The sequence below is a fragment of the Trachymyrmex cornetzi genome, unplaced genomic scaffold, assembly GCF_001594075.2.
Source record: "Trachymyrmex cornetzi isolate Tcor2-1 unplaced genomic scaffold, Tcor1.1 scaffold21, whole genome shotgun sequence".
NCBI lineage: Eukaryota > Metazoa > Arthropoda > Insecta > Hymenoptera > Formicidae > Trachymyrmex > Trachymyrmex cornetzi.
Genome location: NW_017296741.1, coordinates 1,227,151 through 1,239,191, shown reverse-complemented (window position 1 = coordinate 1,239,191; position 12,041 = coordinate 1,227,151). Strand labels below are relative to the sequence as shown.

General features: G+C 34.0%; 2 protein-coding genes across 2 annotated transcripts; one reads left to right on the top strand and one right to left on the bottom strand.

The window, feature by feature from the left end:
• Nucleotides 1–463: 463 nt before the first annotated feature.
• Nucleotides 464–5,567, bottom strand: sad (Cytochrome P450 family protein sad). Its single transcript, XM_018505580.1, has 7 exons — nucleotides 5,513–5,567; nucleotides 3,613–4,175; nucleotides 3,164–3,354; nucleotides 2,645–2,982; nucleotides 1,045–1,269; nucleotides 692–910; nucleotides 464–632 (listed from the first exon to the last, which is right to left on the bottom strand). The coding sequence occupies exons 2-7, from the start codon at nucleotides 4,122–4,124 to the stop codon at nucleotides 516–518; spliced, it is 1,602 nt and encodes a 533-aa protein (XP_018361082.1). The 5' UTR covers nucleotides 4,125–4,175; nucleotides 5,513–5,567; the 3' UTR covers nucleotides 464–515.
• Nucleotides 5,568–7,812: 2,245 nt separating this feature from the next.
• LOC108759899 (transmembrane protein 120 homolog) lies at nucleotides 7,813–11,841 on the top strand. The gene is made up of 6 exons (XM_018505581.1): nucleotides 7,813–8,797; nucleotides 9,882–10,000; nucleotides 10,189–10,347; nucleotides 10,417–10,509; nucleotides 10,701–10,918; nucleotides 11,079–11,841. Exons 1-6 carry the CDS (start codon nucleotides 8,729–8,731, stop codon nucleotides 11,483–11,485), a joined length of 1,065 nt encoding a protein of 354 aa, XP_018361083.1. The 5' UTR covers nucleotides 7,813–8,728; the 3' UTR covers nucleotides 11,486–11,841.
• Nucleotides 11,842–12,041: the final 200 nt, after the last annotated feature.

Below are 12,041 nucleotides of genomic sequence, written 5' to 3'. Positions count from 1 at the left end.
AGAATTTAGATGAAATAAAAATTTTTTCATTTCATCCAAATTCTCTTTATTTACAAATAGCATGCAAGAAAAATCAACATGTCGCTTATGACGTCACAATTTAATAAGTGAGTAATTTACTCAGGAGCCTTTTTTTAAATTGATGATTTTTTTATGTAAAAATTTTCGACAATTCTGCTATAAATCTATTTACAATCTTTATAATGACGTTTATTTTTAATATAAAATGTTATTTGAATTGATATAAAACAAATGTCTGGACGATAAGAAATATATGCTTTCGGCTTTGACTGTATTAAATCTATATAGATGTTTTAAAAGCATCTATATATATATATATATATAACGTGTATGTATGTGTCTATATATATGCGTTTATGTATATATATATATATGCTTATATGTATATATACACATTCAACAAATATAAACAAATTATGTATACATTTCTTGCATTGCGTCATTATTAATAAAATTTTCATTAATCGTCTTTCCGTAATCGTTTAATGTCTTCGTCATATTTCTCTAGCAATCAGCTTCAGCCTGATAGATTCTGATGGTACTGATACCATACGCAAAATCATCTTAATCCTGTCCCTATTTTCGCATTCAATCTTGAAGTTTTTAATGAGCTACAAGGAAATAATACACGGCTGTAGTCATGATTTGAATAATTGCATGAGTAACTCACCTGCGCCAACGTAAGAGACAGTTGCGTTTCTGCGAGTCTCTGACCAATGCAGTTCCTCACGCCTACCGCAAATGGAACATTAGCACGTGCATCTTTTACTCCCAAGTAAGTGAATGAATCTTCCGCTGTTTTGACCCATCTTTCTGGCCAGAATTCATTAGGTTGTAGAAAATTATTCTTATCGCGGCCGCTTGAATAAAGCGATAAGATAATTAGATCCTAGAAAAAAAAGAGAATCATTTTTTTTAATTAGTCATGTTATCTAGCAACTTGTTCGGTAGAGCGAATGATCTGCGAATGGCAATTTGCATTACAAATGCTTTCTGTTAACTCTACGCAATTATTATTTTTACCCCTTTCGGTACAAAATAACCGCCAATTATGGAGTCCACTGGTAAATATCTTGTAAGGAATGGTGCGACGGGATGTAGCCTCAAGGTTTCCTTCCATGTATATCTCAATAGCTGATGTTGCAGAAGATCTTCCAATGATAAATTTTTTATTTCATCAAATAATCGATCTTGTAGCTCAGGGTGACTACTAAGTAATAGCAATGCCCATTGCATGGTAATCGATGTCTAAATAAATAATCGTAGAATTACAATTGCTGTGCAAACAAAATGTCCCATCACTTTATTAATATAAGGATTAAAAATATCAATTTCAAAATCAATTGATTCAAATATAAAATTAACTTTTTCTCAACCAGAATAACTTTTGACAAAGAAAGTTTAATATTGCAAATATCAAATCATCGATATCAAATAATTAAATCTTTTATCGACTTTTAAACTGATATTTATTTAATAATATAAGGAGTATATAAGCCTGCACTGGATGTCAATGTGAAAAATGTTAGTTATTTAAAACGTCAATTTAATGATAATACATAATAATTATATTCGTTAGACGTTTCGATCTTATATTAGGTCATTTTCAATAACATAAATTGTTACATAAACATATTATTTAATCGTTACAATTGTGCGTGTCGGGACAATAATTAAAAAAAACGCTTAATTTTTATGTAGCCATTTAAATTTATGATGAATTCGCTCATGCTTTTCGTCAGTGGTTGATGTGTTCACATTACGATCGTATCCTTTCTATTTATTCTAATTATTTATTCTAATTATATTCGTCAATTCTTTAAAACAATTTAAATGTCCGGTCTTAATATCATGTTTTCAACAATTCATACACAAAAGTTCTAATTTCAGTATAATTGTTAAAAAACGTGATGTATGTTTTTTAACAATTCATACACAAGAGTTCCAATTCCTGTATAATTGTTAAAAAATGTGGCGTTATGAAAACACGATAATTAAGACCGGACATTTAAATTGTTTTAAAGAATTGATTTACGAATATAATTAGAAAGGATACGATTTGATGAACATAATGTGAACACATCAACGACTGACGAAGAGCGTGAGCAAATCCATTATAAATTTAAATTGCCACGTAGAAATCAAGCGTTTTTTAAATATTGTCCTGACACACAATTATAACAATTAGGTAATATGTTTATGTAATAATTTATGTTATATTGAGAATAACCTAATATAAAGTCAAAACATCTAACGAATATAATTATTATGTATTATCATTAAATCGACATTTTAAATAACTACCGTTTTTCACATTAACATCCAATGCAGGGTTATATGCTCTTTAATTATTATTGTAAATTTATAGCCTTTATTAGAAGAATTTAAATTGATTTCTTTACGTCTTGTATTATATGCACATATCTTGTAACTAGATACAAACGAGAAATGATAAACCAATTTCAAATAAGTTAAAAATGTTTGAGGAGAGGAAAGGATAAATTTTTTCATAGAAATTCTCATATCAAGAACATTTTATTTTAAAATTAGAAAACGTTTGATGTCTTTTCTTTGTTAAATTTTGATAAAACATCCTGTATATATTAATAAATTAAACACGTACTGTATCACCAGCAGCTACGACAAAATCGGAGATGATTCTGACAGCTTCATCTCCGCGAATACCATTATTTAAAATCATCTGCAGAAGTCCGTCGTTGTCTGATAACTGAATCATTTCTGGCACCAGTTTGCGCACCTTGTCCAACACCTCGTCAGCAGCCTTAACGAATTTGTTCCACACTGGCAACCTAAGCTTCATCGCTAACTTTGCTGGTATCATTGAGAGACGTGAAGTATACGTGAAAATCTGATGTAATGTCGTGGCTACATCCTCTATATCACGACGAAACCGTGGTTCGCAAGCATGCCATCGCGAACCTATCATGGCCCCTAACATCACTATAAAAGAATATCGATCAACATCGCGCGTTGTTAATCGCGAAAAATCCTTTAAAACAATTTTATATAGTCGACGAATGCGCGTGTAATGCACTAAATGATATAACGCTATTTAACAAAGTATAATAATGTTAAACGTTGCTACATAAAAAACTCTATTATGTAATGACTCGAAATTTACCCTCGATAGACCACTGATATAGCCGATGTTCCAGATTCGGTATTACATTACCGATTCGGCTATACCCTTGCCATTCCTTCGTGAGATTTTCGGCGGCTGCCTGACAAGGTCCGCAGAAAAAAATCTTTGGTGCAGGTTTCAGCATTACTTTATTGAGGATTTTACGGTAATGCCACCACTCTTCTCCGTCCCTATTCCAACAGCGCAATGTTCTTTCATTATCGAAATTATTTTATGACAAAATGAGTTACTTCGCTGAGAAGAAGAGAATTCAGATGAACGAAAAATAGTTCGATTATATTAAGATTATTAAAAAAATTAAAATTTCCATACAAAAGTATCTTATAAACCAAACGTTTCGATTACAATCTCATCGCTGATATCTAATTTTATCGGAATTTATAACAATTCTTTCCTTTAACATACCGATGGGAGAACATCGTACGTACATGAAGAGCAGACCTCGATTTTGTGTTCGAATTTCATTATACAACATCCAGGATTCCGGTAAGAAGTGCCGCGGCGTGTTACCCGCAAGATCGGCTAATACCTTACGAAAATCAGCTGGCGAATTAACGAAAACAGCCTCGATTGGTCCAATCTGGTCTCTGAAAACTGGTCCAAGTTCTTTGTGTCTATTGCTCACGTATTCATGCAGCTTTTTCGCACCACCGGACATTGTCAGAGATAATATTGAACCGAGCCAGGGAAGACCTTGTGGCTCGGGTGGTTCCTTCCTCGCCGAAGTGCCGAAATCTTGCGCGAACGTTCGCGATAACACGGAGCTCAAGCCTTGGTTAGTGATGTTCCGCGAAGAGGGAGCAGCATCGTTATCATTTAATAATAAAAACCGCAAATCGGATCCAAGAATCGTTCCGCGCTTGGTAAACGAAACGTTGAAATCATTGCGGAAGTTCATCGAACTCGCAAATCTTCGTAACGTTCTTGGTGTAGTATGCATCTCTTCGACGACACCAGGTATACAAGCCCGAGAGACGAATATGCAGCTTCGCTGTCAACGAGAAATCAGATCGTGATCGTATCGAATCTGATACGCGTACCGATTCAGCGCTTCGCGATTCAGCAATTTTTTTTCAAGTCAACGAAATTATTACAAGACAAATAATGTATGCAAACGAGGATAAGCAAGTTTTATAAAAAGAAAAGTAAACGAAAACATCAGTTTAATGTATCACGCGACATGTAATGCCAATATTTTGAAATATAAGTAAATACAATATTGATCGTTTAAATGTAATATAACGGTCGAGTTATTTGTTTTTCGAATGTTTAACAAGACCTTGTATCTGGAGTACGTATCACATAATATCCGGATATCTTACCGATATTTCTTCCCCTTTCAAGCCATCCATAACATAACTCATACGTTGGAAGGCGTGGTATAATCGGGAGATAAAAAGTGCAGTTAAGAAAACAGGATGATATAAATGAAACAATTATGTGCGTGCGCAGTCAAATTTATAATTTTGAAATTAATTAAGAAATATGATCAACGTTTCATATTCATGATATAGTCTTCATTTGTAAAATATTTTTTATTTGATACTCAATTTATATAATGCGTTATAGGATATTTGATATGTTGAAACAGATTACGCATTGACAGACAAGCATTAATTTATTATATTTTCCGTTTAATTCGAGTATAGAAAAAAACATTTGCTGTTAACAAAATTAAAAATCTAATCAATTAAAAATGTGTGATTTTCATGTTAAAATTATTCTTTTTAAATAAATATTATAATAACGACGTCAAAGTTTAAATTTAGACAGCTAATAACGTATCTTCTTTTTTAATTTATGATCTGATTGGAATTTTGTCTTTTACGCTCTCAATTGAAACTGCATAATCTATAAAACTATTTTTGCTATTTTTAATACAATAATACATACAACAAATATGAACATCTCTCAAAAAGAGATAGAGATGAACTCTTTCACTTGAGCAAGCGTCGACGGACCAAATCTCAAAGTGCAACGTTAATGATAACTATCCTTTAATCCGGTATTTTTCAAACATACGTGTAATTTTAGTTCATGTAATTTTAATTCGGTAATTTTGATTTTAAACAATTAAGTTTTGCTTTATCTTTAAGTTATACTGTGACTTTATTCAATTTGCAATCAATCTTTCCTCCATCGTGATACATTTAATTCACGATCGATTTAACTAAATTTAATTAAATAGATTTTACTCACAGCAGCAAGCTAAATTTAGTTCGTCCGCGATGAAAAAAAAAAATTAAAGCGGTTCGAACCGGTTAGCAGTTCAAAAAGATCGTTAAGGAAATATCCTTTAATAACATATAATAATAAATGTGTACACACCGATATTTGATTTTAATTAATCCCTCTTCTTCTGTCGTTATATTATATCGCAATTATCGAGCAATTGCACTTCATCCCAGGATGTTGTATTTGAAAACTGAGACTTGCGTGACTTCTTCGTTCTCCTCCTTCGTTATACTCAGTGTCTGAAGGCTCGAGCTCCGTATGAACTCGCGTACGTGTCGGTCTAACAAACTATGCTCGATTCTCAGGGGTCAAACTGTCGAACTCGCTTGGTGAGCATCTCGATCCTCACTATCGCGCATGCGGCCTCCTGGTTGCCGGTCGCTGACAAACCGGCCGGAAGCGGTGTCGACCGGAAGCGGAGCGTAGTTCGAGCAGTTCGAAATGAACCTTCCATGCGACTGAATTCGCGACAGGCTTGCAGCAGGAGATCGGGTACCGTTATCTGGAACTGCTCCGCCATTCTATCCTTCTCGTCTTGAATTAGAGACGCGGTCAAATCCGCTTCCCAGGTTTCTATATAAGGTAATTAATTATCGTTAATACACTAAGCGCGCGCTTTTTTATAGAGAAATTATTTCGCGCTCAGCGTCAGCCCGCGCGTTTAAAATTCCTTACGTTTCTTAAAGGAGAATAAAGCAACCAGATCGATCGATCATATAGATAACTTTTTCTCTAGAATAAAAACGTAAAAAGTAAAAATTTTTTATTTACAATTTTTACTTTTCAGGTTTTCGAACAATTTATTCCGTACAATTCTATAATGCCTGTCCAGGTATGTTTAAAGCGTCTCACTTTCCATGCGAGGAAAAGAAAGAAAAGAGAATTTTTCCAAGAAACTTTAAATCGTCCCACAGGCTATACTACCGATAAATAAGATGCAGATATCTGAATGTCAAAATAGCTGAGACGGTTTGTCGAAAGCACAGAGAGAGACATGTCGATTACATCCCGAGATATGCTAAGTTTATTCAAAATACATCAGCTACGTGGAGTTTTATGTCGTGCCTATACATTCCTGGGTCCTTCGAGATTTCGGATGCATCTGATATATACTTGATAAACAAGACCCGCTCTCCTCCTTTTTCTCCGCTTCATCCTCTTCTATTTTGCTTCTAAAAAATAAGTAGGAATGAGAATCGTGACACATTCATAGCTCGATAACCATCAAGTAATTGTCATTTCAGGCAATTTTAATGCTCTTTTTGTAGAAAAATTCGAGTTAAAAGTCTCTTGCGCTCTGAAACGTTATGGAATTTTAAATCCCATTCGTTCCTTCCATTTTCTTTTAATTGTTTTTTTCCAATTTTATCTCTTTCGAAACTTTAGGTGACTAATTATATCTGTTATATTATCTGCCAATGTACTTTAACTTTAATCTCGGTTTTTTTATCTCGATAAAATTAATTCTTTATTTTTTTCTTAATTACAAGGCCTGACTGGTTCCATTAATGTAAGATGAACTTCAATTTCAGTTTGACTTATGTTGTTTACCTTTTTCTAATTCTAAGAATTATAATGAGAAAAAATAAAGTGTAAGTGTCGAATCAAGATCTGCAATCAAGATTTTAAAATTAATTTTACAAAAAGAAACAAATGTTAACTCTTTCTGTACACGATGACGTGGCGATCTTTTATTACAATATGAGTCGTTCATGTCCCGGATTAATTTTCATCACGTTTATAATAAGTATATAAAAATTATTTAAGTATATAGAGTAGTTAAGTATATAAAGTATATAAATTTAAGTATATATTTAAGTATATAAATATAAATTAGATTCTTATGGTAAATATGTAGTATAATGTCTCATAATTTTTTATTCTTTCTATGACAGTAAAAAATTTGAAATTAAAAAAAAAACGGGACTTGAACAATAATTTTCCCTCTCGGAATATATTCTACGACTCTACGTGTAAAAATATACAATTAAATTTTTTTTCATTTCGAAAAAAATTGAAGGTGGGAGCGTTGCATATTTACTATTCTTACACATACTTTAACATCTTTAGAAAACATTTATAAAGTTGTACATTAAAAAAAAAGGAAAAGATAGAGATCATCATATAATTAATTTATTCTAATTAATTAATTTACTAATTAATTTATGCTCCTATATAAGTATTCCAAAGGAAAGAAATAATTCGCAGGACACGAATGTGTGAATTAACGGTTAAAATCCAATAAATGCGAAATGGAACGGAAATAGAGAAGAAAAGAGTTAGACGAGATAAAAAAAAAGCGAACGCGCCATGGGCGCGACCAACCTGTTTGTCTCACGTTAATAACGATTACTTTAATGATCGCTATTTTAACATACTAATCAAGTGCCTGATGTTACAGTTGCGTGTTATTAAAGATCGAAGTAATATATTTCGCGCTTGATCGATCCCAAGATTTGCTTTCTTTGCCAAGCTTCCGCATTTTTTCCCAACGATCGTTCTCCAGCGGGAGGAAATCGTGATTCAAAGCCAAGTTCACGGAGTATCGATATCTTCCGTCTCGATCGAAGTATCGATATCGCCCGCAACGAGCGCGAATTGCGCGACCTCTTCACCATCCTTTGGCCCGTTTGTGCCCCGTTTTGGAGGCTCGGCAATAGTCGGCGATCCAAATAATCCTCGCGCGCGTTTAGCGGCGCGCGGTGCGACACTTTTGGACGCGCCGCTTCTTCGCTGGTCTTCGCACCGGCTAGCACCGCGACGTTATCGCGTCATTATCGATAACGAGGCATAGCTCGATCTATCCGTCGGATATCGGCTGCATTCGTCTTCTCGCTTTGAGTTGTTCCGCGGTGACTTTGGCTGGTATTCCGTCCGCTATTTGTAGCAACTCGTAGGCCGACGTAGGCCGACGTGTAGGAGTCATAGGTAATCGAGGAACGTCGTCGTCGACCCGTGGAACTGCACTGTGCTGCACCCTGCTGCACCATCTTTTTTTTCTTTCTCTGACGCGCGTTCACCGCGTGTCCTGGGACTCCTGGGGTGCAAAAAGTGCGAGCGAGTCGCGAAACCGCTGAAAAAAAAGAGAGTCCCCTCCTGAGAAGCTTCTTGGACTGCATGGTTACTGAGCCGTTTAGCGGCCGAAATCGGCGAGTTGAAGAAGAAGAGAGAGATTGGACAAACCCACCAGTGGTCCCCCTAAAATCTCCCTTTCGGAAATTCATACAGGCCTTTTAAGATCTCCCTACATCCTGCGACCCCGACGAACGTCGTCAGCACCCTGAGACCGAATCTCTTTCCCTCGACGCGATGGATATCGACGCCGACACCTGTCTCAAGGAATGGAACGATTTAGCGCAAGACTACAAGGAACTCGAGGTGAGAATCCCTCGTCGTCATCGTAGAGGCGTGTTCAGATTCCCATCTAGGTGCTCCCCAGGTGTCATGTCATCCTTATCTAATGTACGATAAACAAGGATGGAATGATATCTGGATGACACTCGAGTGGCAATCTGAACTCAGCATAGAACGGGGCCGACAAGGTTAGGTCTCATCCCTTCGTATCGTTATTTGCGGATCACGCCAACCCGCACGACGGAAGGAAGACGAAAAAAAAAATGCGGTTTGGTGATTTCACCAATGTCATGTGATGTCGCGTGACCTTGACGATAAATCGATCACGCGCGAGCGACTTGTGTTATTTTTCTTTAATAACCGCTCTGATTAACAATTCTGCATTTTAATTACTGCGAATGATGCTGCAGAATTTCATTTTAAAGTGCAAGTATTACTACGCACACTCGCGAATTATTCCAGTAACTCGTGCAATGTTAGTAGAGTTGAAAGAAAAATAAAGTATGATTTTTATGCTTATATGAGATAAAATGTATCTGATTTGCACGAATATAAAAATACAAAAAATACATAATATGAGGAGCTTTCCAACAAGCGACACTGTAACACAGTGATCGTTTGATTTTTGTTTAACATTAACAGATGACAAGAATGTAATGATTCACTGTGTTACATTGTGTCATCTGTATAGGCCTGTTCTTTTTAGCTGAACTTTTTTCTCCAACATGGAGAGAAGAAAAATGAACTGTGTAAGAACTTTAACTAAAACGAACAAATCTAATATCATATAAGATATTAATGTACATCGTAAGTAATGTACATCGTTGGAAACTTCCATGAAAAATAACAAAAAGAAACAAGTGATCATTATCAATTAATCACGAATTAATCATGAATCCAGTCGTGTTTATGACCTTGGATCGTTATTAATAGTTGATAAGCAAGATATTGGAAGATGGTTTCTATTTAATAACCCAAGTTGATACAAGTATCCTTTTATCTTTTTTGATATTCAATGAATAACAAAGATAAAGTAACACTTGTATCGCTAAATGGAAGGCATCTATTGATTGTTGTTGTATTCTAAGGATATCTTATTTATTTGCAGGTACTAAATAGGGAATATATTTTGAAATTAGAAGAAATTGGTGAGCTGCAAGCAAAATGCGTCAAAGGTATCTCTCATCAGAAATATCGAATGGGTGTAATATCCAAGTCCTTAAAACAGTAAGTCCAACCTGTAAATTTTTCTTCAAAAGAATAATCGATAACTTTTAATTATATTAATTAATTAGTATTTTTGTTTATTAAATACTTAGAAGGATATATTGATAATATTTGGAATATCTGCAATTATTTAAATTAAAGTATTTTATATATATATGATAATTTATATGATGTTTATCTATTTCTAGGCTAAATACAAAAGAAACACGAGAAGAATTGCGAAAATCTATGACTAGGAGAGAACAGCAGCTCAGGGAGATTGAGCAAACGTTACCTAAATCAAACGGCATTTACTTACAAATTATTCTAGGCAGTGTTAATGTCTCCATATTAAATAAAAGTGACAAGTATGTTACTGTTAAGAATCGTATCTGTCATATCTTCATCTGGAGTGATTTCATAATAATTGCTTTCAGATTCAAGTATAAAGATGAATATGAGAAATTCAAATTAGTGCTGTCAGTAATTGGATTCGTATTATCTGTATTAAATCTATTTACCAATATAAGGTGAGATATTATCCACATAACTTATTATAATCAAGGTTGCGTTTTCTATTTTAAATTACTATAATATACTATAATAAGACATTACATTTTTATTATTATATTACTGAATTTATTATATATATATATATATATATTTTTTTATATATATATATATATATTTATAATCTATTGTGTTTTATTTTATGTTTCAGAACCTTAGAACTTAGTTTTATGTTTCTTCTCGTTTGGTACTATTGTACATTAACGATAAGAGAAAGTATACTCAAGGTAAATGGATCAAGAATTAAAGGATGGTGGAGATTTCATCATTTTCTCTCAACAGTGGTATCTGGTGTTCTACTAGTCTGGCCGAATACCGGACCGTGGTATCAGTTTCGTAACCAATTCATGTGGTTCAACGTGTATATCAGTGAGTATTGCATAATTTCCAGCAAAATTGTCATAAAAATCTAATAGTATAAAAATAATAAAGGTAAATAGCTCATATCTAGAATTAAAATATAACTAATAATTCTATATTTTATTTTCAACTATATGCAATAGCTAAACTTTTAACTAATATTTTTCAGGTGTAGTCCAGTATTTGCAATTTCGGTACCAACGTGGCGTTTTGTATCGGTTAAAAGCACTGGGAGAGAGGGACAACATGGACATCACCATTGAGGGATTTCATTCGTGGATGTGGCGTGGTCTCTCATTTCTGCTGCCGTTCCTCTTCGCTGGTTATTTATTTCAGCTTTATAACGCGTATACGTTATACGAACTAGCATATCATCCGGAGGCGACATGGCACGTACCAGTACTTAGCGCCATGTTCCTTGTACTATTTCTGGGTAATATCACCACCACCATCATGGTAATCCCACAGAAACTCGTCAAGGATCGCGTTAAGGATCAACTGTTCGCTTTTAAACCCGATCGCAGGAAAGAGAAAAGAACACGAGATAAGGACAATAAAGATGAAAAAAGTGAGTGAAGGAAGGATTTCGAGTACTTCCAGCTGATGAAAAGTTCGACTCAATTACATGGAAAATAAATTGGAAGAAAAATCGTAAAGACAAGATGAATACACTATATAAAATAGTGTTGGTGTTGGCTCTAAAATATAACGAACACAATACTTTGTTGCGTTTAGCAAGGAAGTAATACACATATACACATACACGCACACACGATGTAAGTGACTTTGATCACAAATAAAGAAGTTTCCGCGTATTTTTAATTACTTTACTCTTGGATAGTTTATTATCAAGTGTTCTTGAGAACATTCTTTATACTCTTTGATCGTCCTGAAATAAATTTGCCTAATTCCAACAATAAGCTCTGCTCAACGAATTTGATAAATTAGTTTTTTACATGAGAAAATGTATTTAAAAAATATCGTTTTCAATTATTTTTCAAAATTAAGAACCTCCATAGACAAGAATTATGCAAATCTATTTGAAATTAAATAATTAACATATATTAATTATTATGTATATATATATATATATGTTCATATATGGCAATTAATTGAATTAATTAATCGAAAT

Coding starts and splice junctions, on each gene's coding strand:
- LOC108759899 (XM_018505581.1), top strand. CDS start 8,729: ATGGATATCGACGCCGACACCTGTCTCAAGGAATGGAACGATTTAGCG. Junction 8,798..9,881: donor AAGACTACAAGGAACTCGAG/GTGAGAATCCCT, acceptor ATTTATTTGCAG/GTACTAAATAGGGAATATAT. Junction 10,001..10,188: donor ATATCCAAGTCCTTAAAACA/GTAAGTCCAACC, acceptor ATCTATTTCTAG/GCTAAATACAAAAGAAACAC.
- sad (XM_018505580.1), bottom strand. CDS start 4,124: ATGCATACTACACCAAGAACGTTACGAAGATTTGCGAGTTCGATGAAC. Junction 3,355..3,612: donor AATCGAGGTCTGCTCTTCAT/GTACGTACGATG, acceptor CTGTTGGAATAG/GGACGGAGAAGAGTGGTGGC. Junction 911..1,044: donor GTTATTTTGTACCGAAAGGG/GTAAAAATAATA, acceptor TTTTTTTTCTAG/GATCTAATTATCTTATCGCT.